The 26,607-nt window shown below is 29.9% G+C and overlaps 3 protein-coding genes across 3 annotated transcripts; 2 read left to right on the plus strand and 1 right to left on the minus strand.

The window, feature by feature from the left end:
- Window positions 1-3,049: 3,049 nt before the first annotated feature.
- On the minus strand, window positions 3,050-4,040 carry LOC100526978 (uncharacterized). The gene has a single exon (NM_001249849.2). It carries the CDS (start codon window positions 3,844-3,846, stop codon window positions 3,271-3,273), a length of 576 nt encoding a protein of 191 aa, NP_001236778.2. The 5' UTR covers window positions 3,847-4,040; the 3' UTR covers window positions 3,050-3,270.
- Window positions 4,041-12,476: 8,436 nt separating this feature from the next.
- Window positions 12,477-15,718, plus strand: LOC100776514 (WEB family protein At2g40480). Its single transcript, XM_006601881.4, has 2 exons — window positions 12,477-13,093; window positions 13,899-15,718. The coding sequence occupies exons 1-2, from the start codon at window positions 12,872-12,874 to the stop codon at window positions 15,357-15,359; spliced, it is 1,683 nt and encodes a 560-aa protein (XP_006601944.1). The 5' UTR covers window positions 12,477-12,871; the 3' UTR covers window positions 15,360-15,718.
- Window positions 15,719-19,972: 4,254 nt separating this feature from the next.
- Window positions 19,973-26,154, plus strand: LOC100800218 (5-amino-6-(5-phospho-D-ribitylamino)uracil phosphatase, chloroplastic). The gene is made up of 11 exons (XM_003552087.4): window positions 19,973-20,280; window positions 20,458-20,577; window positions 21,510-21,578; window positions 21,710-21,814; window positions 22,128-22,182; window positions 23,554-23,624; window positions 23,773-23,856; window positions 23,948-24,088; window positions 24,708-24,773; window positions 25,466-25,575; window positions 25,898-26,154. Exons 1-11 carry the CDS (start codon window positions 20,173-20,175, stop codon window positions 26,064-26,066), a joined length of 1,098 nt encoding a protein of 365 aa, XP_003552135.1. The 5' UTR covers window positions 19,973-20,172; the 3' UTR covers window positions 26,067-26,154.
- Window positions 26,155-26,607: the final 453 nt, after the last annotated feature.

Raw genomic sequence — 26,607 nt, forward strand, 5'->3', positions numbered from 1 at the left:
TCAACTAGGGGTTGGTTTTTTAGTCTTTCAAATAAAAATATATATATTTTTAGTCTTTTAAATTAAAACAAAAATTGTTTTTAGCTCCCTTCCACCATCTTTTTCCAAAACAAACATAGAGTAGTTATAGTTGTTCTATCTTGTGTCTTTTAGCAAATCAAAGAGATTCTAAAAAGAGAGTATTTCTTTAATTCGAGAGATTAAAAATTACAAATTGTCATTTGAAAGACTACTAATTAAAAGTTCAAAAAATAATTAAGTTTATATTTTATTACTATTGCTAAACTTTTTTCCAAAACAAAAATGCTAAAATGAGGCTAAGTACACGTTGGTGGTGACACAGGAAACTTCCCTTCATATGCCTTGTCAGTATATTAATTTACGAATAACTTGTGCTCCATGTGATTCGATTTTATTTAAGTGTAATTTTTTTTCTTGAGGCGAAGATAATATTATAATATAAAAAGGATCCAAAACCACAATCAAGGAGTGATGATTTCGGACCAAAATTGTTTGTTTAATTAAAGCATACTTCTGTCTAACTTATAGAGTTGACAAGTAAATTAATACTATCACTAAATCTCCACTTTACTATTTTTTAAAAATAAAATTTAAATTTATGATGATATTAATTAAATTAAAAACTAAATAATTATAATTTTGATCTTCTTGTAATTCTTAATATGTAATTTTGGTATTCTTATTTTAAAAAATTATAATTTTAATTCAATATTCAACTTTCCGTATATTTATTTTTTATTTTAAATTTTCACAATTTCAATCTACTTATTTAATTTATTTGAGTTATCATATTATAAATAAAAAATATTCATTATTTTTCTTTATATACAAAACTTACAAGATTTTATTTAAGAAATTTGAATCCAATTTTACTCCTACTATCAACTTGTTTTTGTATAATTATTTACTTTAAAGAATATAAAAGTACAACCTATGTTATATTGTTAGTTAACAATAATTATCGAGGATCACGATGATTTTGTAAAGAATTATATCTATGCAATTTTTTCTTTATATACAAAGCTTGAATTCGAGATTTTATTTAAGAAATTTGAATCCAATTTTACTCCTACTATCAACTTGTTTTTGTATAGTTATTTACTTTAAAGAATATAAAAGTACAACCTATGTTATATTGTTAGTTAACAATAATTATCGAGGATCAGGATGATTTTGTAAAGAATTATATCTATACAATTTTTTCATTATATACAAAGCTTGAATTCGAGATTTTATTTAAGAAATTTGAATCCAATTGTACTCCTACTATCAACTTGTTTTTGTATAGTTATTTACTTTAAAGAATATAAAAGTACAACCTATGTTATATTGTTAGTTAACAATAATTGTCGTTATTCAGGATGATTTTGTAAAGAATTATATCTATGTAATTTTTTAAATTTAGAAATAATAAATTTTCTAAAAATTAATATACCATAAAATTAGTACTTTTTAAAAAAACTTATAAACAAACCCACAATACTTTTATATGGGAATAAAATAAATAAGAAAATGATTCCTCGCGTCCTCTCATGTTTAGATTTATATATTTTTGATGTAAAAGAATCTTGTATTTATATATAATGTTTGAAAAGAAGATAAATGCAAAAAAATTAAGTAATAAAATTATATTTTTTTTTAATACGAAACTATTCATTTCTAAATAAACAAAAGCTTAAATCTGTGAAAAAAGAAAAGAAACTTAAACTAATTTATTAATTGGGTAACTTCTAGGTTTTTGTCATAAGGACTTAAATATGCACATGGTCTCTTACATGATTAAAGGCGTAATGTTTCAACATTAAAAAAAGGAAAATTATTCGTCGTCAAACAATTCGATTAATGTAAAAATTATATACATATTGATAGTCGGGGTCTTGATTTTGATTTGTAGAACACGTCCTTCAAAAGATACAGTACTTTTAAATGTAATTAAACTTAAACTTTGAACTGAAATTTAATATTATAGTCCGTTTAAAAGACTGAAATTTGACAATTGGAAAAAATATTTGTCTAATTGATTCCAAATAGAAATGAGATTAATTAATCCCAAAATTTCAATGACCAATAGAAATTTATTAACAATTATAGATAAAGAGTATAATTTTTTAGAGAAGATAAAGTGTATAATTATGAATTAAAAATTATAGATAAAAAGTATAACTTTTAAATAAGTTATAAATAAAAAGTATAAAATTTATAAGTTGTAAAATAAATGAAATAAAAATAACAAGGGTGTCTGATAAAGGAAAATATAAGATATATATTGTATGTATAATTATAAAGTTTTAAGAAATTAATGATTATGAAAGAAGAAGAAACAGAGAAATTAAGGATATGCATTAAATGTGATAATCTCTACATTAATGGTAGAATCTAGAATACGACAAGTATATGGTTTCTATTGGTCATTAAAAATGAGGTTAATTAATCTTACTTTTACTTGGCATCAATTAGATAAAACCTTAAAAAAAGACTAAAATTTGTGGAAAATACATTGAATTTTATTCCACAGGTTAAGATAGTTACGTTGCCAAAAAAAATATGGAGAGAGATTTTTGTAACATTAAAATCATATTAAAATTATATTTAAGTTGAGGAGAGATTTTAGTGTTATTAAATATATTAAATAACCGATTTAAATAAAAAAATTTATATTGAAATTGTAATTAATTAAATCATTAATCAATCAAATTTTTAAACACAAAACAATGCATATATAACTCTAAGATTAATTATCAATCTCTATGAAACAAGAGTTTGAATCGAAAGATCTTTTTTAATAAATATGTAGCCGGCCAATTCGTGTATAAGATGTATATAATCTTAAATATCAGCATGTATATATATATATATATATATATATATATATATATGTTAGTTAATATTAATGGTATTTTTTGTTACAATTAATGTTAATAGTACGAATATGAATTAATATTAAAATGCAATTCAAATAACATTAAGGAATACTTTAAATATAAAATCAATGTTTTAAATTGAACTATATATAACATAAAAAATCATGAATGAATTACAGAGAGTATATATGGTAAAAAAAGGGGGAGTAGGGGGAATTCTAATTAATTTGAAGCATATTCATATTGTTATCACGAGAAATGACATGAATGTATATGCTTGACACATCCAAGCCCAACACTAACATCTCCCAAAATACACTTAGCGGCTATATAAACTTTCGAAGATCTCTACAAAAATATTGAAATCATGCAGAATAGATTAAATTAACTAGTCCACAGTACCATGGTTTACATTTGCGTTCCTCGTGTTGCCAAAGGGATAGCAGCCTCTAAATCCATTAGAACATTTGTTGTGTTTCGAAGGAGCTGGACCTTTGTCTCTCATGGAAAACGAGGGCGATGAATAATTATTATTGTAATGCGCCAAAGACCACGAAGAAGAAGACGAAGACGATGAAGAAAGTGACCAAGATGACGATGCTGGTGACACAGGATGAGAATTTCTTGACCCTACACGCCTTGGCAAAATGCTTGAAAATATGTTGCTGGCTTTGGAGTAGTTTCTACTCTTGGCATTGTGGGACTTTTTGTTTGAAAAATAGGAAGGTGGGGGTGTAAGAGGAGGCAAAGATGTCTCCGACAAAGGGTGTTTTGGGGTACCAGGTTGTGCCTCCCATGTGAAAGGAACAGCAACCGAAGTTTCTCCGTAATAGAAGATCCTTGAAGAAGAGTTGGGGGTGGTGGCTTCCTTGGCCATTAGCCTAGAGAAGAAACCATCGTCCTTCGTTATTCTGAAGGACATTTTAGATGAGTGATTATTGTTGTTGGAACCTTCACTCAGCATTTTGATGGTGGATATACACTCAAATTAACACAAGTGTGTGAAGTAGTTTTGTGTTTTCTGGGTGTTAGGTTTCCTAAACTCAGATCTAACTAAATGGCTCCTCCTCAAGATCCGAGGAAGAAGAGTCAAAGACAAGCTGTAGTATTTTGTAGCAGTTTCTGTATAGGGACTCGGCATATATATTATCTTTGGTTAATTTCCAGTACCCGACACTTGGGAAATATAAACATCAAGTGTCCACGTTACTCATCATAATAAATAATGCCTTCATAGCTATAGTTCATATTCCTAATAGGCTGATTATTTTATTCATAATCGTAGTTAGCACTTGGTTAAATTTTAAAGAGTTTTGCAGAAATCACTCTATATATGTTATACGCTTTGTTAACATTTATCGTCTCCGTTTCGGATTATATGATATTTAAGGTTTTAATACATGTATTAAAAAATTTATTTATTTATTAAATTTTTTAACAAAATATTAGATAACTTTTTAATATATATTTTATCGTTGTAATTAATGACTTTTTTTTACTATTCCTATATATACAATATTTTCATTAAGTACTGCTTTCTCCGTTTCAGAATATACGACTTTTTAGAGAAAAAAATAATTATTTCAAAATATGTCATTTTATAAAACCAATGTTATATTAAATATTTTTTTCCAAAGTTATCCTTAATAAACACTTAAGTCAGAGTAGTATATAGCAAGAATAAATAAGTCATTAATTAAAAAATAAAAGATATATTAAAAAGTTACATGATGTTGTTTTCTATAAAATTTTACATTTTTTAATAACAAAAACCTTAAAAGTCATATATTCAAGAAAGGAGAGAATATTGATTAAAAGTAGTTTTAGAAAAAAATATTTAATGCAATATTAATTTTATAAAACCACACCTATTTAGAATTACTTTTTTCTTCTAATTAAAACATGAGGGAGTAGTACGATATTATTTTTCTTTATCTCTCTATAATATCATTTTATCCAAAGTTCGAGACTATCAAATACATAAATTAATTAATACAAGACTTTCAACTTAATTAGGAGTTTCGTATTTAAACCTTGGATACACATTAGTAATAAATAGAAAAAAAGAATTTTATCATTGATAATATTCTTATTTTTTGCTCATCTAAAATTGTCAATAATAAAAAATTCTTTGTCAAAAATATCGTATTAATTACTATCATGTTTAACCTTTCTTTTCCTCTTTAGGCATTCATAGACTTTGGAATCTACCAAAAAAAATTTCAATTTTTAAAAAGATACGGTAATGAGTGTTATAAGAGTATCAAGTAAAAAATTAATAAATATAAATATTATTGAAAAATCATAATGGAAAATTGTGCAATTATATATGAAATCCAAACTTATCCAATTTGATATTTTTCATTTTGAATTGAATCATTATTTTGATTTTTGTTATGTTTTTCTATAAGAAGACACTTTATTTTTTTATTTTTATCAGTAAACAAATATATTTTTAGAATAAAAAAGTAGATTTCAAATTAGTACGTGAATTTATTTAGTGACTAATTTTCCATTTAAGAAACAATATATAATAAATAAAAAGTGAAGTATTTAATCAATATAAGAAAAAATTTCTTCAAAATATCAATCTTATCATAAATCACAACTTGATCTATATTACAAATAATATAGGTTTAGGTTAAGGTTTATTTGATGATACATAGCGGTTTGTTTGATTTTAAACATAATAAAATTCAATAAAATAAAAATATGCATTTCTTAGTTTTGGTTTTTAAATGTTGATGGTTTATTCATTTTTTATTGGTTTAGAAATTTAAATAGTTTGAATTGATTTTTGAAGCTCCCCTAAAAATTATAGTAATGAAGTATTAATAATATTTATTTATAAAAAAATTACTTTTACTTTTTATCTAATGGTCTATGGATAACTATTAATATTTCCAAATTTAGAATCTCTCAAATAAGTAGTGTCTTAAAATCACATGTTAAGAAACTAAAAAAAAAAATTCATTTAAAAAAAACATAACTAAAATATATTTATTAAATATAAAATATTACATTAGAATCACAATTTAAGCTTTCAAGCAAAAAAAAAAAATATTAGAATCATAAAAATTTAAATTTTTTAAAAGTAATTGAAAGCATTTAATATGACGTATTAAATAGCAGTACTTCTTAACTAACGTCTCTAACTGCAAAAAAAAAAAAAAAAAAGTCTTTAAGTTAACTCAACTACTCATTATTAGGCTTTTTTTTAATAAAAAAAATCTATCTTTCTTTTTTTGCTGATCGAAGTGATTCTATCATCATACATAAGTTATTGAACAAAAATAAAAATTCTATTAAAAAATATTTATTATATAAAAATATAAAACTAAAGTCGTTTAATGTTTATTTATTAAGTATTCAAAGGCTTTTAAAATAATATATTTAATGTTACTTAACCTGTGTAGTAACTAGTAACTGTTGTTGATGTTTGGGATGAAAAAATTCATGAATAACATCTGTACTTTAAATGTAATAAAGGGTAAAATTTAGGTGCAATATTATAAAGTACTTTTAATATTATTCTTTAATTAATATTAGAGTTTTATCCTAAAATCAAATGTTAACCTTTAATACCTATCATAATTGCACATACCGAAACAAAACTCAAATTTTGATTGAAAAATAATGTTAACGTGACTGTGATTATTGTAAAAAGAATAATATTAAAGTGTCACATTAAATAAGAATCTAACAATTTATAAATACTATTTTCTCTTAACTTCCATATTAAATACTAATAATCGAAGTTAAGAGTAGTTTATAAATACTTAAGCAAAGAGTATCCTAATACACACTCAATTTTTATTTAATACGTATAAATTTTAAAAATATAACAAATGTTATAGAAGCACCTGTTAGCATGTGTCGTTTCAAAATGGAATTTTTCGAACGGGACCAAATTAATTGCTACGAAATTTAATGCTGATATATACATGGTAGAGAAACCATAAAACCCAATCGAATGGATAGCTGCACAATTATTTTTGGAAGCAAGCTAATAAATGGAAACAAGCTGTGGTCCATTAACGAAAAATCAGAAACTTGTTATCAATATTGGGTATTGGTAGTGGGGGCTTGTCCATTGAAGGTACGTACACGTAAATGTACATGGTGCATAAAAAATTGATGTTTTGGCAAAACCTAAACCATGTTCATATTCACTTGCGTTCTTGCAATTGCCATCTGCCAGGGTACACCACAAACAATCCAACATTATTCGTGATTTGAACACAAGTAATCAAAAGATAGGATTGGCGTAAGGGTCTTATATTATGCTCTAATAAAATGTTTTACAAGCATGAGTAAGAAAAAGAAAGAGGTTGAAATATCATGAATGGAAGCTATAGATAATGAATTGGATGCTAACAACTCATGAACTCAAAACAAATGCGAGTCAATTTACATTTGACGTATACATTTCACGGTTTCACACAATGCGATGCAGAGAGAAGGGTACTACCAATTAAATGTCATAGATGAGATGAGATGAGTTGTATGATGAAATGATCAGCTAGTTCTGAGCTTTTATTTTTTGAATGCTATCAAACGTGTCAACTTTTGTAGTATACTGTAATTCTATTTTACCTTGTGTGTCTTCTAGAGACAATTTTGTTTAACTTGAATAAAACTATTACAAGCAACATAATTTTTTTAGAAATATTTAATATTTGAATTTGAAATCATTGATTAAACTGGAATAACTAACGTTAATTGATTTATATATTCAGCGTCACTTTTCTTATATTTGATGGTTTAAAATTTTAAACACACCCACAGCACTAGCAGCTTGTTTTAATGTAATGTATCCAACTTGGCACGTTTCACAGGGTCGTTCTTAGATAATGCTGATAATGAAATTTTTGAACCCACCACTTTAGCTTGATTTAAATATAAAATTATATACCCAAATACACCTAATACAGTCGTCTAATAAATAAAAATCTTTTCATCATCAACCACCTTAATTAATGACTAGAGATGTAAAGAGTACAATGGTATAGTATATACAATGGCCCAGTGCTATTAAAAAAAAAAAGAATATGTATAGAATGGCCCACTGTTATAAAAAAGGATCAGTGTGAATTAGAATTACATTATCTGAGAAGAGATCAAACCAGCAACATATTCAGCGCCAATGCAGCGGACCAGCACTGAAGCAAGAATTTTTCATGCAGGAATTTCTTTTTCTTCTTTTTGCTCTGAGCAACATGTAGTATAAATTAAAATACATTAAATGGCAAATATTATAATGGAATATTATTATAGGATGAGGACATGCATTAATTATGTTGCAGCTGGAATTTATAATTGATGTTTGCTTCTGAAAATTCTGATGTATAAAAATGCTACACTGCTTAAAGTTGCCATGTTACAAAACGGATTCTGCGGGACTGTGGAATCAAGAGGCCTGCAATCAATGTTATATCGGTGCCAAATAATTTAACTCTCATTCAAAACTTCGTTTGGTTTGTTAAGGGAGAAGAACCAAAATTTAGAGGTCGCTTACCCTAAATTAAAAATAAAAAAGAGTAAACTAATAAGGCGGGTATAAATTTCCATGTTCAGTGGAAAACTTAGGCGGTGCTTTTGAGCGTTTATTTTCTGTTTTTTTTTATAAATAATTTTATTTTTAAATTTTTAAGATTTAAAAAATATATACCAAGAAGAAAATATTGAATTATTATTTTCAATTTTGAGTCTATTTTTAAAAATATTTCCAAAAAAAATATTTTTGAATCTTAAAAAAACATTGATTTATTGAAAAATATTTTTACTTTTATTTTTTATTTTTTTAAAAATAAAAATACTCTAATCAAGTTTAATATTATATGTTTTTGGAAGCCGTACTACGTCCGGTTTCATTAATTTAATGTTCAGCTAATAAAATTACATGACCACCATCGAAATCTGCTATAAAAAAATAATCAATCAATGAAATTGAAAAGTGACTTAGCAATTTTGAAATAGCCTTGTTCGTCACTGTTCCAACCCTTGAGTTCTGGGCACTCGGTTGGCTGGCTTTAATGTGGTGTTTGGTAGAGAGAGAGAGAAAATAAAGTAGATGAAATAAAAATAGATCATAAAATAAAAATATGCTTAGTTGAAGAGAAATGGAGAAAGTAAAAACAGATAAAAAATATTACAGTGATCTCATATATTTTAAAATTATTTTTACTCTCACTTACCGAACACACTATTTTTTTTTCCATCTTCTATATCAAAAACATCTTGAAACTCAAATATTGTCTAGTTTATTGTTGTTTTATGTATTTTTCTATTGTAGCAAGTTTATGTAGAGGAGGATGCTATTAACTCACATATTAAGGATTAATTGGTAAGGATTTATGTCCAATTAATGTGTAGCCAATTAGTCTTTGTGGCATGACCAATGTTTGTAAACTCAATTGTTCAATAATTATGATCTCGAGCATAGAACTTAATTAGTCTAAACTTCGGAGGTTCCACAACCTCTTTAGTCTCAAGCTAAAGACAAATTGATTATAAACAATAATACTAACTTTACCAAGTTATAGGTTAGATATTAGATTGATTGTCTCGCTGTCTTTATTTTGAGTATAATACTTTGATATCCGACTCAAAGTCAATAAAATCTAATAACATATGACAAGTGACATAATCATTGATAATTGTTGTCGCGTGAAAATTTAGTTGAATGTTCAACTAATTGCTCACAATACTTCTTAAGAAAATTAGATGATTTGCATCAAGAAAGAAAGTTTACTTTTGGACTATAAGTTCTTAAGCTACTCTAGCTAAAGAGCAATTAGTGTTGAAAGGTTGAACGAACATTGAAACTAGGTAAAGATGGAAAGCAATAAAGAAAATAAAAGGCAATCAAGTTGTAAAAGTGAATAAGGAAATGTAGAGAAAAAATATATATGTTTGATTGATGAGTTGATTGATTGTCCTGAAAATTCAATACAAGACCTATTTAAATTGTGTGCACCCAGTACTGTGAGAAGTTCGTTATTCAAATAAAGCTCTTTGTAAGTCATTATATCTGAGGTGGCCGGATTGGCTATTGGCTTTGAGAATTCTTCATCATAATCCTCTATTACATGCCATAGTCTATGCATCTTGTTATTTAGTTGACTCAATATTCTCTTAGTCAAAGCTTTAATTCAATACATCTTTTTTCTTCTTTACAAAAAGAATATCAAGACAAACATTTCTTCACCTCTCTCGTAGATATTTTGAACGTGGAGGCAAGTTTTGATTGATTTATATAATTTTCTTTAAGAAAAATAAGGAAGACAAATTGCAAGGTTTCGATGGAGAAATAACAACAAGAATAAAGACCAAGAAAAGTTGTTACTTTTCTTTTTTGTTTTAATTCTTATTATTAAATAACAATATTAATTAATGATATAATAATAACTGTTGACAATATATTACGTTATCAAAAACCAACAAAAAATATTTCTTTTTTTGGTAAATTCTATTTTTAAATATTTTATTAGTTAGTTTGACGTCATCAATTATTTTAAATATATAAGATTTTTTAAAACAAATGTAATTATCTTGTCAAACTTTTCTTTACAACATGATAAGTCAATGAACTATGTCATGTGTTATTATATCATTTAATGTTGTTACTTGATAATATAAACTAAAATAATAGTAAAAACTTTAAAGGTTTAAAAGGTTATTTAAGCCAATTTTGATTTTAGCCTTTCTCAAAATTATAAAATTATTTCATTTTTTTAAGAAATTTGAAGCAATATATAAGAAGCCAAGCCACTAGCCAGGGGTGAGTTTCTAGAATTTGCAAAAAAAATCAAGTGTTTTAATGAAGTTCCGAAGAAAACATAAATACTTTAATGTACAATTTTTTATATTCAAATATTAATCTACAAAAATTAACTATTAATAACCACAAAAGTTGAAATGTAATAATTTTTTTTAACAGAAGTACGAAAATATTCTTAAAAGTATTTATTGCTTATTATTACTAATCAACTTATTCACACTGCACTGTATTACTAGTACACCATAAGATAGAGGGAGAGTATACTTAGAAAAACAATACAACTTTAAACATCTTTAAAATTGTAATTCCCGCTAAAAATAAATCATATTTAAGTTATCGTAAAGTACAAAAGAAGCTTCTCTATCTCCCTATCAATTTCATGCAAATCTAATCAAATTATCAAATATTTATTTTCTTAGTCATCAGCCAACTTCCAACATTACATGCATTTTCCTTTTCCCCGCTGAAAGAGCTAATCATGACAACTTATGATGAATAAGCTATAATAATATCTTTTATTTTGGTATGCACGATACCTACTTAAATTATTTTCTGAAACGTGTTCATTGAAGTTCTTCTCACTAAATGGGAAAAAAATGGAAAAATAATGATTAGAGAATTCTTAAGTGGTGATTTGTCATCATTGTGTATTAAAATAAGACTTTTTACACTATTAATACAAATAGTTATGCAGTTAAACAGTAACTGTATAAGCTTTCATACATTAAAAACATAGTTTTATTGGCATCTGACTAATGTTAATAAAAGGATAAAATAGTTAAAAAGTAAAATTGTACACCAATTATTGGCAATATTAAAGGATAACACGTACACCCATATTCTGACAGCGAAGATTAATTGTAATTTTAGAGATTTTGAATAATAAAATTACCATTTTAAAAAGAGCTTTACTAAATTATTACTCTTTATAATAAAATTACATTTTGAATGATAAAATTACCATTTTGAATAATTATAGTAAAACACAAGTATCCATGTGCAATGAATCCTGGGTAAGTCATAAGTGGGTACTCTATTATTTTGAATATAAAAACGAAGAATGTTAAGAACATATCGAATCTGGACTCATATATATAAAGTAATATTCCATGATTGCCTTAAATAAAAATAAACTTAACTAATTTTATATTATTCTTAAAACATCATTTATTTTGAATGATTTTATTTTTTTATGATAACAAGTGAAAAATATATTAAAAATAATATTATTTTTTTACTTAAAATTAATAAAATTAAATAATATCAACTAATTTTTTTTATTGATATAAAATTAATTATTTTTTATTATGTATAAGCTCAGAGAAAGACTACTCTTTAACACACTAATTTAAATACATTTTCTCTGATTGATTAAAATTTATTTAAAATTATAAAAATTAAGAGAGTTATCAAATATGAAATGGAATTCACCAAATTTTATCATTTTTAATTAATTTCAATCATAAAAAATATGTATTTGAATAACTATTTCCTGATCTTTATCTATCAAAATATAAGGATTTTGTTAACCCAAATCTTTATAACATTGGTAAGAAGTTAAATAAAAATACTTATTATAAAAATCATAACAAGAGTTAAAAAAAATTATAAACAATATAATTTTAGGTATAGGAATAATTTTTTTAGACACTTATTAATCTTTACCAAAATATAAATATTTGATAAAGGCAAAATTTCACTGTAGCCATTGACGAATGCTTTTAGTGCGTGCGCACTGGTCAGGCTGGTGGTAGTGATACTATACTGGCCATAGCAGTGAGGCAATATAGTAAGTGGTGGTGGGTCGTGCAAGACGTCGTCGTTTTGGTTTGGTACCACAGTCCCCGCCAAAAAGTCAAACATATCGTAAGCTCAACGCTTTTCCGGAACCGCGCCAATCACGTTCTCAATCACCTCACTCTTTATCTTACGTGTCATCCTCTCATTGGCTCTCGCTCGCAACCGCAGCCACCAACCAACCACCTTAAAGCGCACCACCATAAACCCATGGTCCTTCGCGACTCGGTTCCGCTTTTTGGCACCGAGTCGCGAACTCGGCCACGCCACATAATCATCACGCCCTCTCTTCCACTTCTATCATCCTCGGATCGCATAAATTCCCCAATGGGGCTTTCGCGGAAGTCCAAGCTTCCAAATCTAACTGACTTTTTCACCTCTGAAACCCGCTTTTCTTGTTTCATTGGAAATGGCCGAATCTCGAGACGCCGCCGCCGCCGCCGCCGATGGGGTTCCCGGAACGCCCGCCATAAGGGAAGTGAGACCCGAGTCGGGAACCCATGCGGGAATCGGGTCGGGTGGTATTCGGAGGGTTAATTTCCGAGCGGAGATTGACACGTCGCCGCCGTTTGGGTCGGTGAAAGAGGCCGTGACCCGTTTTGGAGGTAGCGGTCCTTGGATACCCTATTTTGTAAGTTTTTTTTTTTAATCTTTTCTTGCATCTTGTGACCGTGAGTGTGCGTTTGTGTCTATTTTTTTTTTCTTTCTTCAAGGCCACATACAAACTTCTCCGTCTGAGTATTTAAATGTTAACGAATTCACGTTATAGTAATATTTTTTTTTTATAACGGATTTGATTGATTAGCTCCAAAAATTAACCATTAGATGCAAATAATGCAGTGGAAGTCAAATTTCGAAGCTAACAAGGTTGATCCAACTTAACCCATGGTTACTGATTCGAGTCCTAAGCATGCATTTAAGTTAAATACTCGGTCTATAATAGTCCTATATGTTTCAAATAGGATTGTCTTCCTTGATCGATAACTGTGGTCTATACTAGAAAAAACTAGGTTGTACATTTTTTTTTACAACGCTTGACTGCAATTGGATAAATATTTTTGATGTTGTAGAATTAAAATTAGAGTTTCATCTCCTAATTTATACTGCAATGCAAAGTCAAATTTTGGAGTAAACACTAGGTTGTAGTTTTTTGTTTTCTTAACAAATCTTTATTGTGTGAAATACCAAAACTCCAATTCAAACAACAAAATGATACCAAAAACATTTCAGGAATTGCATGTACTTTTTTCGTTTTCAATTTAAAAAATTAAAAAATGCTTTAATTATTAATATCTCTTTGATTTCTTAGAGGGATTTGGTTGCATGGTCAGTGGATTACTAATATGATTTAACGAAGGATAGTTCTTTGTAAATTCTTGATGCCTGCCCCGTGTGTTAGTTTACTTTCTGATGTAGAAGAAGATTATGATTAGCAGAACAACATTGAAAATTTTGACTTAAAGAAAGTAGAGGAACAAGCAGCAGAGTTGGAGAAGGATTTGATTGTCAAGGAACTTGAAACGCTTGACGTGCTTGAAGAATTAGGAGCTACCAAGAGGATTGTGGAGGACTTGAAGCAGCAGTTACAAAAGGAGGCTATGAAATGTTTAGCAACTCGAGATGTAAATTCATATGAAGAAGCTGGAACTCCTGTTATTAAGGAGAAGGATGAGGAAAATTGTGGAAATATTGTCAATGATGAAGAACAGGTGATGCAAATTCCAAGCCCATGCTCTATGTCATCATCACCTGATATGATCTTAATGGAGTTGAAAAAAGCCAAATTGAATCTAGGCAAAACTATAAATGAACTTGGGGTGATACAATCCTCGATTGAATCTTTGAATAAGAAGATGAAGAAGGAGAAAAATTTTCTGGAGAGGACACGTGAAAAGCTAGCATCAAAGTTTGCAGCAGAATCTGCTCAAGAGAGGGTCCAAGAGCAAACAAGATTGAATCCACCGGCCCCTCATGTAGAGTTCACCTTTGGTAACCCTGCAAATAATTTCAATTCTGATTCTGGGCAGTGCAATGGAATGGCAGAGACAAGAAGACCTGAACCTTCAAAGCCCTTAAGTGTATATGAAGAATATGGATTTAGTGTTAAAACTGCTGAGATAAGGTGGCTTGCGGCTAAAAAGATGGAAGAAGCTGCAAGGGCAGCAGAAGCTATTGCTCTTGCTGAAATCAAGGCTCTATCTAATGCCCAGAGATCTTTAGGATTTGTTCTGCCAGAACCTGAGAAAGTCACTTTTGCTTTTGGAGAGCGCTCTCCCCTAAACCCCAAGGCTCAGATACCCAAGGAGTCAACCTTGAAGAAGGTAATAGATTCCAAGTTTCAAATTGATGAAACAAAAATTTCTAAGCTGACAATTTTGAAGAAGTTGGAGGAAGCAGCTGAAGAAGTTCTACACAGCAAACAAGTCTTGACAGATGCTTTAAACAGAATTGAAACTGCAAACAGAAAGCAACATGCTGCTAAGGAGGCTCTAAGGAGATGGATTCCAGAGGATGATATGAAGGAGTATAGCACTATTAATTGCAACAAGTTTAATCAAACTGGAATTTATCAAGATTCTCTGCAGGATGTAACCAGGTCAACAACAGCAAACAATGATCCAAAGCCTGCTTTAAGGCCCACAATTTCAATGAGAGATGTACTTAGCAGAAAGCAGGTTCCTGAAGGATATGCTACAAGAAAGGAGATGGAAGAGCACACTGAACGGCAAAAGGTAGCGTTGAGTCAAATGCTTCAAGCATTGAGGGAAGATCTAACTCTTCCACCAAAGACTGAGAAAGATGGGAACAATCAGAAGCCGTACGTAGCACAGAGGAAGAAATTTGGATTCATTCAAATATCACTCCCCTTGGCAAAGCCAAATAAGAAAAGGGGATGAAATTTCGATCCTCAATCCCTATGCATGGATGAATAGCCACTACCCATGCATCTTTATGTTTTCCCATGCCATTCTTTATTGGTTCATGTGTTCACACTTTCATTTGTTTATGTAGAAGTTTGAGTGGGTGTTTGATTCTGTAAAATATATGTTGTGCTTGAGTGATTGGCTTATAATTCTGTAGCTAGCTTTAATGGAGCTAGTAGATTATGTTGCTATTGTTGGATGCATTGGAGTGATGAGGAATTTATCCATAGGGTAGGAAGGTTTTTATCATTGGATTGATAATTTTATTGTTAGAAGTATGATCTATCATGTGGTTGTACCAATATATAAAATTATATTTGTTGATTAGTGTACATTATCGGAATCTTAAAATCTTTAAATTTCAATTCGCAGACCAGCAGGATGGTTAAAATAACATTGCTTTAATGTAAAACAATATTGGCTCTAACCAACGTCTACACTCTTTCATCTCTATTTTGAGGGATAACTCACAAAAGAAAAATAATACCTGCATGATATTTCATAATTATGGCAAACATTCCTTCATTTTCAATTCGATAAATAACTAAGAAAACATCTTGATAGTGACACCTTCAGAATCATTCCTTATCTAATAATTATGATATCTCATAATTATGTATGGCAAATATTCCTTTATTTTTTAACGTGTAAGATGAAACACGTAGGGGTTCGAATCTGTAAATGAGGTAGTGTAGAGGAAGCTTGACACCGAACGATACGACGTTGTCTCTATGCTACTTTTTGGGCTCTCCATGCCTATCGCCTGGGTCGGGGAGTATATGACAAATTATTAATAGTTTAGGATTATCTTGTATTTGTGGTTAGACATGGCAAGAAAACCTGTACCTTTGGGTATTTGCCCGAATCCGTCCCGACTTTGACGGATAATACCCGAGTTGATCGGGTATGAGTTCAGATTCGGGTTTTTCCCGATAACCAAAAGTCGAGTAGGGGTACGGGTATGAGATTACTAGACCCGTCCCGACCCCGAACCCGCCCCGTCACTTAAAATCTTTAGAATTTTTGCATAATTTAATCAAAAGGCATATAATTTTTATTACTAGTTAATTTTATTTTTAAATTTTTACATAATTTAATATTATTTTCTTAACTATTTATGTAGACACACGCGTTATAATAAATTTATTGATATATAAGTAGTTAAAAATAAATGTTTAACAATCAATTTATTTTTTTCTAAAATCAAATTTTTAATATTTTTTACAAAAAAAAATATTTTTCTAAATGGTGTGTGGAACGGGGTTGGGGATACCCGATACCCAACGGGTACCCGACGGGTACGGGGATGAGACAATAAACTCAAACCCGTCGGGTATCGGGTACGGGTATGAGGATATGTTGAGGAGTCGGGGTAAGGGATTGGGGAGACAATACCCGTACCCGACCCGCCCCATTGTCATGTCTATTTGTGGTATCGATTAATTTCTATACGACATGTGTTTATAATTTTTAATTTATGAAAAAATTAATAATATTTTACTACTACATGTTATGTAGAGATTAGTAGGGATAGAGTGATCTCAAATCACCTAATAATATATAAAGTGAGGAATCCATGGTTTTTGCATTAGCAGACATGCGCACACAAGAAGATAATAGATGTGAAGAGGTTCAGTGGACTAAAAAGAAAGCAAGATGTTACCAATCATAGCTTTGAAAACCAGCCAATTTTAAGGGAATTGATATTGGTTCTTCTAAAATTAATTTTGGCTCTTATTATCAATGTGTAAATATCAAAATAATACAACCAAATTATCATTTGGTTTTGCTATAGAAATTGTTATAAAATACAATTATAATTTCGTTGTATCATAAAAATTGTAACTCAATAAAATCATGATATTCTTGGATTGCAAATTATGCAATAATAATGGAAAAGATATACAAGAGAAGTATGTTATATATTGTACAATAAAATCATATTTTTATTATACATTTTTTGTTAACTTCCACTTATATAATAAAAATATGATTTTATTGTGTATTTTTTTTATACATTCAATTACACAACGGAAATACATTTCCGCTAATGGCTGCGAAATGTGATTGTGTTGGATTAGTAGGGATATTTTTTAAAATTTAAAAAGATGATAGGGGCCAATAGTAACCCCATTTTAATTTCACCGTTGCGTTTGGTTATGTATGCTCTTTAGCTTCTCACCCACTTTTTTCTTTCTTTCCTAATGTTGATTATAGAGGGGCACTAGTGGATTTTCAGTCCACTTTTTTGGATGGCTTCTTTATACTATTATTTAAAGGTTTTCTAGTGTTGATTACAGCAGGTGTATCGTGTGAGAGAATCTTTATATTATTAACTCAAAAAGAAATATTTGAAGTTACATTAAAAAGAAAAAACAATCCACCATCGGCCTTATTAATTAAGGTTTTTGTTTTTTTTTTTTCCGTAAATTTCATCCATGACCTATATCTTCCAACACTCAAGGCATTCCCACGGTTAGATTTCCATAGAATTAGAGGGGGTTTTCTTTGCACACCTAGCAAATTGCTAGTACACCCAACACAACATGCACAAATCCAATTTTGCCCCTTTATAAAATAGATACAGATTGTGAATCCATAAGCCCAATACGGATTGTCAATCCGTATGAGACTTATGGATTGACAATCCGTATTGGACTTATGGAATCGAACATGTGACTTTCGTGTTATTAGCACAACGCTCTAACCAATTAAGCTAATAGGTCAATTATGTTATAAAATAATTAATATCGCTATATATAACACTAAAACTTATAATTTATATTTAATACACATGTAAATTTATATAATAAATTTTTTGATAATTAATTTTGATCTAATAATTAATTTGTTTTTTATTATGTAAATTTACATGTGCATTAAATATACATTAGAAATTTTATTGTTATATATAACGATATTAATTATTTTATAACATAATTGACCTATTAGTTTAATTGGTTAGAGTGACGTGTTAATAATGCAAAAATTACAGGTTTGATATCTGCTTGAGCCATTAACTTTAAATGAATTCATAAAACATATTTTTGAAAAGAATTTTAAAAAAAATTTGTGAGCCACTCAATCCATACGAGGTTTACGGATTGCCAATCTATATTGGACTTATGGATTCACAATCCGTATCAATTTTACAGAAGGGTAAAATTGGATTTGCGCATGTTGTGCTGGGTGTACCAATAATTTGATTTGATGTGAGCGCAAAGAAAAACCCGAACTAGAGTTGGATTCACGGGAAAGCGCTTTGAGAGCCCGCAATTGCTTTCGTCCGTTAAGCCCGCAAAATAAACGGGCTTCATTTAAGGCAGCCTATAACTACACCGCGTAATCTGTCCGCTGACAAGTCGACCCGCAGTACGCATAAACAAAAAAAATATTGCCTGTGTTGTTAAAAGATACCTTTTCATGGAAAAAATCTCAAGTACCAATATCTCCAAAGGCTTGATAAAATGTGTATGATTCTTCTTTACTATAACACTCATGAGTTGAAAAGCCAATTATCATTAAAAAAAATGGGATATTTTTTAAAAATGAACTCATTAAAAAAACTACAAGTTGGTACGGGTTGGGCTGAAAGCAAACTTTTTTAAATGGACTGCTAATATTTGACAAAAGAGATTTTTTTTTAAGAAAATGAACTCATTAAAAAAAAGGTTTTTGCTTAGATCCCGTTTTTTCCAAGTACACCCATGTTACCCCTTTCTGTCTCTTAATTCTTTTTCTTTAGGAAATACATCTTTTTTGCCTTTCAGAAATGCATTTCTGGAATTATATATATCTATTTTGAAAATATATCTATGAAATTATGATTTGTAGTTTCATAGATATACTCTCATAATAGATATATATATTTCAATAAAATATCACTTAGAAATTAAGATGATGATTGATGAGAAAAAAAGATGACAAATATTTATCTTATATTCATGTTTGTTAATCTTATTTTCATCATATCATTAATGTTCTTTAAATTATATCTAAAATCTTGTTTTCATCCTTTGATTATTCTTTAAATCTTAATTTCAAATTAAACTGTCTTTACAATATATTAATTATATAATACCGCATTTTCATCATTATTATATAATATTTTCTGTTTTATTTCATGTGACAAAGGATGTAAATAACAAAAACCTTAAAAAAATTACAAGTTATCTGTTTAATGTATGGTCAGACCCATTTGACTCACATACACCTATGGTTAAACATTTTGTTATTTTTATCATTTAAATTAGTTTAAGATATTTATTTTAAAAATTAATAAATTTATTATATATGATTGATTATAATTGGATGATTATGTAAATTTTTTTACATTAAATTATTTTTTAGGTTACTGTTTTTTATTTCGGGTAAGTGAATAGTTGACTTCCGAATACAAAAATATCATCAACCTATTTGGATAATAATTTTGTCATGAAAATCATTTTACTAGTAATACATATTATCCTATTTATTTAAAGTATTTCCTTATCCGGTGAGTGCTGGGCTCGTGAGATGTCACGTGACTAGAGAGTGGCAACCACAGGAAAAATGAAAATCCACGCGAGTACAAAATTGAGAGGCGGAACCTCACATTATGCTATGGACAGAATTAAACTACTACTCAAATTTTGCCCATTTGGGAACTCACACACACAAACGAAGAAAGAGTGAAACAAAAAAAACATCAACCAACGACATCCTCGTCTTCATCTTCTTCTTCTTCTTCTTCTTTGTTCAGCTTCCCTAACGTTAACGTCGTCGTCGTTTATCCCAAAACAAAACGATGGACTTCACCACTTTTGCAAATTCCATATCCTCTTCTCATGCAATTCCTCCAATACACACTTATCGCCTTCAACCCTCTCCTTTTCCTCTCCACCTCCCATTTTCGGTACGTAATTTCTTCTTCTTCTTCTTCTTATTCTTCTTCTCTCTCTCTCTCTCTCTCTCTCTCTCTCTCTCTCTATATATATATATATATATATATATATATATATATATATATATATATATCTATTTTTTCATGTTATTTCATTTGCTGTGATTTTTTTGTTGTTGTAATTTTCAGAATTTAAAGCGTTCAGGTTTGGTTAAGAATCGGCTTATTGCTCGTTGCACTTCTATGTCCGATGAATTTGGTTCTGTTAATGGGTTGCAATTCTCGCCCAATAAGCTTTTTGTGGAGGAGGTATCGCTTCTACGCATTTTCCTGTTTCTTTTCAAGTGTTCAATTTCATTTTATTGATTATTTATTTATTTTCCAATGTTCTGCATCCAACAGACATTAAAGGTTTTTCTTTTACGTTCGGCTAGCACTTAGGGCACCGGTTCAAAAGTGTTCAATACGCCCCTTATCATCAAATATTTTAATTACTTAAAAAAAAGGATTAAGTGATTTTTATGTTTTTGGATATATGGTGTGTTTAAGAGGAGCTTATCAGCTTATGGAAGTGCTTATGACATTCTTATAAACTTATTTTAGCTCATTTTGTAAGTTTCACACAGAAGTTTAACAAAATAAGTTCATGTTAGGTTATTTCAAGAAGGTTCATAGTCAAGTTTATGAATGAGTTCTTATGTGATAAGAGTATATCAAATAAAGGTTTGTTTGGAAGAATTTATTTACAACTTAATTAGACTTATTTTATGAAAAACACTTGTGCAAGTGTTTGGGAGAGCTTAATAAAATAGCTTATGATACGTCAGTGAAATGCTTTTAGCTTATTTCAATAAGCTCTCTAGGATGACTTGGGAAAATAGTGTACAACTTTTATGAAAACAATTTAACCCAATATCCTCTTCAATAGTAGAAACAACTTATACATAGTTGCTTATATGATAAGCACTTATTCAATATGCCCTTGATTAAGATGTTTACCTAAATGTGCCCTAAGTACATAATATTCATAAGCTCTTGTTTGATACGAGTTTATCCTATATGTACTTAATTAAATTCTTTTATCAATAACTACTTTTTACTTTTGTTTTCTTAGTGCATGTCTTTTTACTTTCGTTTTCTTAGCACATGTCTTTTTACTTTCAATTACAGAATTTTGTTGGAGCAGTGATTTTATCGATGTAAAGTGATTGTAACTCTTCTTATTTGGTGTTTCCTTCCAGGCTATTGGGGCTGAATATGGGGAAGGCTTTGAGACTTTTAGGGCAGATGGACCACTAAAAGTTGATGTGGTAAGGAATTTTTGGTCAACATGGAATTTTCTAGTTTTTCTTTGCAATCAGATGAATTGCCTCTCTGTACTTTTCTGATGCCAGTACACTGTAGTTTATGACTGAAGGATGCTAATTCTATTTGAAAATAGGACTATTTGAATGAGAAATTGCAAGATGGTTTTCTTCAGCGCATACGCTATGCTATGAAACCAGATGAAGCTTATGGTTTGATCTTCTCTTGGGACAATGTGGTGGTAAGTAATTTTAACTCAAACTTGTAGATTTTATTTATTTTTTTCCTTTTCTTCTTATTTTAGTTTTAGGGTTAGAATGAACCATGCTAGATTGTTGTCTTTACTTTAGTATTTTTTCATGTTTTTGAAATGTTAAGTGATGCTAGTTGAGTTTATGTTGAAGATTTTTATTGTTCAGGCTGTTAATTACATGTGGGACTGACTGCTATGACTGAGTCTTGGGAAAAGAAGTGCATGGCTTTATGTTTATGTAATATCACACAACCAGTTCATTTAAATCAATTTCCTGATAAAAGCATGCAATTCATTTCAGGCTGGTACACGAGCTCTGAAAAGGAAGGCATGGGAGCAGCTGGCCTTTGAAGAGGGTATGTTAATTGTTATACGTCATTACTTTGGGGCTTTAGATGGGATGATCTTCAAAGATGTGCTCTTTTAGATGAATGGTACAAAATAGAAATAAAAGGACAGGATCTCCATTAAGGAATGGAACAACTCATCAAAAAGTATAACAAATAATCATTCCTTTGTTTAGATATTTCATTGATATATGTCTATTTGGGAACACAATTTTCTTAAATTAGAATTTAACTTTTTCAACTCATCAATTGCTGTTCAAAATGTTTCCTCTTCATTGTTGGTAGATGATAATGGAAACTTCAGAAGATTTGTTAAAAGCCTTTTGAAAATGGTAGCGGCATAGCAGTGCGCAACGCCCATTCTTTTTGAATAACAGAAGCTTTTTGAATAATTAATATTTTCATCGTAGTTATCCATAGCTCACTATAGTGGCATAGCAGTACCAAGCAGCCATGGGCCTCTACAGGGTTTGAATAACAGTGTTGTTTTCATGTCGCAATAGTGGCTCATGACAGCTACAGTGACACTAGAGTGAGACTTTTTGAAAACTCATTTTTTTACCTCAAAATGTCATTTTGGAGGGGGGGGGGGTGTAAAGTTGATAATACTCATTTAAGAATTAAAGAAAAACCAAATTAGCTGTATTTCTTCGTTTCTTTGTGCAAAAAAAGAAACGTGGAAAAAACACTCACTCTTCTCCAACAATATCTGGTGATGCTCACTAGCCATTTTTTTCTCTGTTCAGAACTTTGTACCTCAACCTTCTCTGTTGTTTTCTTTGTACAGCACTCATCTTCACTTTTTATTGAATGTTTAAGATGTCTTGTATTTGAAATATGAATCTGTCTTCTGAGTTTTGTTTATTTCCGTGACTTATTTTGCTATTTACTTGTATGTTTTGCTTTAGACCTATGACTTTTTTTATTTTTAATTGTGAATTTGTCATGAAGTTTGAGTTTTTTTTTTATAATTTTCAAGTATTTATATACATATAGCATAAATTATCTAATTCTCTAATCTATACAAATCAAGGTTTAATTACTCATTTGGTCTCTTTACCTGCACAATCTTTATGCTTTATTCCTTGTATCTAGAAACTACTTGTTTTAATCTATACACATATACTTTTTAATCCGTTTTAATCTCTGCAGTGTAGGACTAATATGCGTTAAAAAGTGTATGTGTACGCAAGTAGTTTCTAGGCATAGGAACTAAAACGTAAAGATTGTGCAGGTATAAGGATCAAATGAGTAATTAAACCTAAAAAAAATTCTGAATAACAGTCATCATCCTTCTATGAACTATCCTACCCTAGCATTTTTGGGATTGACCGCTACATGCTACCATACAAGATTGATAACTATGATTACCATATGCAGGAAAGGATATTCCGGAAGGTGATATGCACAAATTACTATTTTATGCAGGTGCTGATTATGTGTTACATAAGGTGAGTTTGCCTTTTTCTTTTGGTTTGTTGGTTTTACATGGGCATTGAATTATGAAGACTTTTTTTTCAAGATAGCATCATCATTAAAAGTCTAAAATGTTGCTCTGAACATTTTCTTTTTTGCTGATTATCCTTTTTTAATTTGCAGTTTTTTCTCTCAGATAAGGCAGAAAATGAGCTGAATAGGCTAAAGTTGAGGTTTTCTCAGATATATTATGATAATCTTGTCAGAGTAAGTTGTTCTTTTGATTTATTCTGATGGCTATTGTCAAAGGTTCAGAGGGGTAAAACCTGACATTTCTTGCATGCAACTTTGTCTATAGCTTGAAAAACCAATGGATGGCCTCAACGACTGGTTGGAAGCAGTTTATACAGCTCGCATCCCCTGTGCTGTGGTTTCAAGCCTTGATAGAAGAAATATGTTAGAGGCTTTGGAGCGGATGGGGCTCAGCAAGTATTTCCAGGTTGGTTTTAAGAAGAGTGTACAAGAAATCAATTCTTGCCTTCTTTCTCCAATCATGGCATTGAAAAGTATATTGGTACAAATAACAAGTTTGGCTTGAACTTGGGTTGTGCTGAAAGACAACCAGATCTCACTTCTTTCTCAGGCTATCATTGCCAATTATAAATACTATGTAGCTTGTTTAGTTCAGGTATTGGCTTTAATTGAGTCACGGTCAATATATTAGGAAAATGTTGTTCACATACTTTAATTAAGAAAAAAGCAGTTTGTTTATGCAGCAATTTATGATCTAGATCCATTATAGGGAAGAGGAATGCTAGTAGGGCACTATTATTGGGTACAATCCATGTGGGTCTGAATCCATATTTACAAGTTCTCACTCCCTACTTAGTGTAACTTACATGACTCATGTGATTATGGAGTGTTGCGCTAGCATTTCTCTTATATAGGGACACAAAATAGCTTTCCCCACTTTTCGTGGGCAACCCCAATTTGATAACTTGGCCACTTTATGGTTAGACTTCAACCTATTTTATGTACTAGATATAGTATATAAATTTATAAATAACTTGACATGCCCTAAAATTTTCCACTTGCTGATTGCATCATTTGATTTGCAGGCAATTGTGACAGAAGAGGATGGAATGGAGTCAATAGCTCATAGATTTCTTTCTGCTGCTGTCAAGGTATAGTTCCATCCATCTAATTCTATTTTGATGAAATGTTTCTGGCTTGAAATTATTACTATATTTATTATGGTTTTTGAACATTTGTCTTTACAACATGTAGTATAATACTATTTTTTTTTGGTGAATATGTAGTATAATACTATAATTACACTCAGGCAAGTTTCTAGGTCCATCTTTACTAAATTGTAAATACTAACACTGCAGAAATTTGGAAAGTTATAGTAGTAGTCTACTATCTATGGCAAAACATGGAAAGCAGCACTGGATTTATATAACTTCTATGTTGTTCAATGCAAAGACAAGAGAGTCAAATATTTTCTTTAAAGATGTTGGCTGAGTGATGTAGTTTTAAAAGGTCGAGATGCTTTCATTTTTTTGGGGTGATATTGTTGTCTAGTATCTTTTACATATATATATATATATATATATATATCCTGAAAGCATCTTAGTAAAGCAAGGAAAATTTTCGAATAATAACTGCTGCGAATTGTGTGCTTAGACAGTGTTCACAATAAATGCCAAAGGTCCAAAATGAAAATAAAGAGGCAAATGTTTAGATGTGGCATTGATATTATATGCAGGGTTGTTTGGGTTCCACTGGCTAATTATTCTGCAAGTCTTCCATAAATTTTTTCTCGTTCTTACAATATTCTGCTCTCTTTTGAATTGTTTGCCTATATGCCTTGCAGTTGGATCGGAAACCTTCCAAGTGTGTGGTTTTTGAAGATGATCCTAGAGGAGTAACTGCTGCGCACAATTGTACAATGATGGCTGTAGCATTAATTGGAGCTCATCCTGCGTGAGTAATCACATTTATGCATAATAATATAAAGATGTTGGTATGAAAACAAGATTTCGTGAAACATCTAAGAAATGCATATTTCCATTTTAATGCTTTTCATGTCCAAACACCATTTCCCATGTACACAAGTACATGGAAGTGGATATAAATTCAACTTGACATTTAGTCAGCTTGTGAGGGATAACATTAATCCAGCGTATTTCTCTTCTATTGAAATGAAAGAGTAATTTCCATTCAGTTAAACACTTGAGTACTAAATTTTTTTTTGATGAAATTATTCTTTTGGCATTTAGAAACTGATTGATGTTGAAACTTGCAGGTATGATTTGGGGCAGGCTGATCTTACTGTTGCTAACTTTAGTGAACTTTCTGTGATCAACTTGCGAAGACTATTTGCTAACAAGGGTTCTTCATTTATGGACTTACAGAAGCAGATCATAGAGAAAGCTCCTCCCAAAAGGAAACTTACAATAGACACCATTTTTTAATACATTTTCTTTCCCATCCACCCTCCCCCCCAGCTAAATTTCCTTGTAATTAAATAGTTATGCAGTCATAATATTTTTTTATATCTAATAAAATTGCAATCAGTTTGGTCTGATTTTATCCGAATGTTTTATATCAATTTCTTTTCTTTTTACTTACAATTGTCTCATCAAAGTGGGATTTAGTCATTTGGATTCCGCCGCCCCCACCCCCACCTCCCCACGTCTTTATTTTTATTTAAACCTAATATAGTATGAAAATGAAATTTGATTGAGATTATTAGAAACAGCATCATCATGAGGGAGCCAAATCCTTAATGATGTGTCTTTTAGCTATATTTTGGCATATGAATAATTTTGCTTCTAGAAGTAAAACTAACGATATATTTGTTTTTTGGACAATGATAAACGTACACCTATTTTGGAGTTTATTTCAGTGGAAGGAAAAGAAAAATAGAAAGAGAAAAGAGAGAAAGTGATAAATGAGGTAAGCAATAATGAGAGAAAAAAAATGTAGTGAAAGAAGATCAAAGAGAAAGGGTGG

This window comes from Glycine max, chromosome 18 (genome assembly GCF_000004515.6).
Source record: "Glycine max cultivar Williams 82 chromosome 18, Glycine_max_v4.0, whole genome shotgun sequence".
NCBI classification, from domain to species: domain Eukaryota; kingdom Viridiplantae; phylum Streptophyta; class Magnoliopsida; order Fabales; family Fabaceae; genus Glycine; species Glycine max.

Bases quoted from the DNA above. Each gene is read 5' to 3' on its own strand.
- LOC100526978 (NM_001249849.2), bottom strand. From the start codon at position 3,846: ATGCTGAGTGAAGGTTCCAACAACAATAATCACTCATCTAAAATGTCC.
- LOC100776514 (XM_006601881.4), top strand. From the start codon at position 12,872: ATGGCCGAATCTCGAGACGCCGCCGCCGCCGCCGCCGATGGGGTTCCC. The intron at 13,094-13,898 runs GTAAGTTTTTTT...TATGATTAGCAG, and splicing joins GTCCTTGGATACCCTATTTT to AACAACATTGAAAATTTTGA.
- LOC100800218 (XM_003552087.4), top strand. From the start codon at position 20,173: ATGGACTTCACCACTTTTGCAAATTCCATATCCTCTTCTCATGCAATT. The intron at 23,857-23,947 runs GTAAGTTGTTCT...CTTTGTCTATAG, and splicing joins ATTATGATAATCTTGTCAGA to CTTGAAAAACCAATGGATGG. The intron at 24,774-25,465 runs GTATAGTTCCAT...TATGCCTTGCAG, and splicing joins TTCTTTCTGCTGCTGTCAAG to TTGGATCGGAAACCTTCCAA.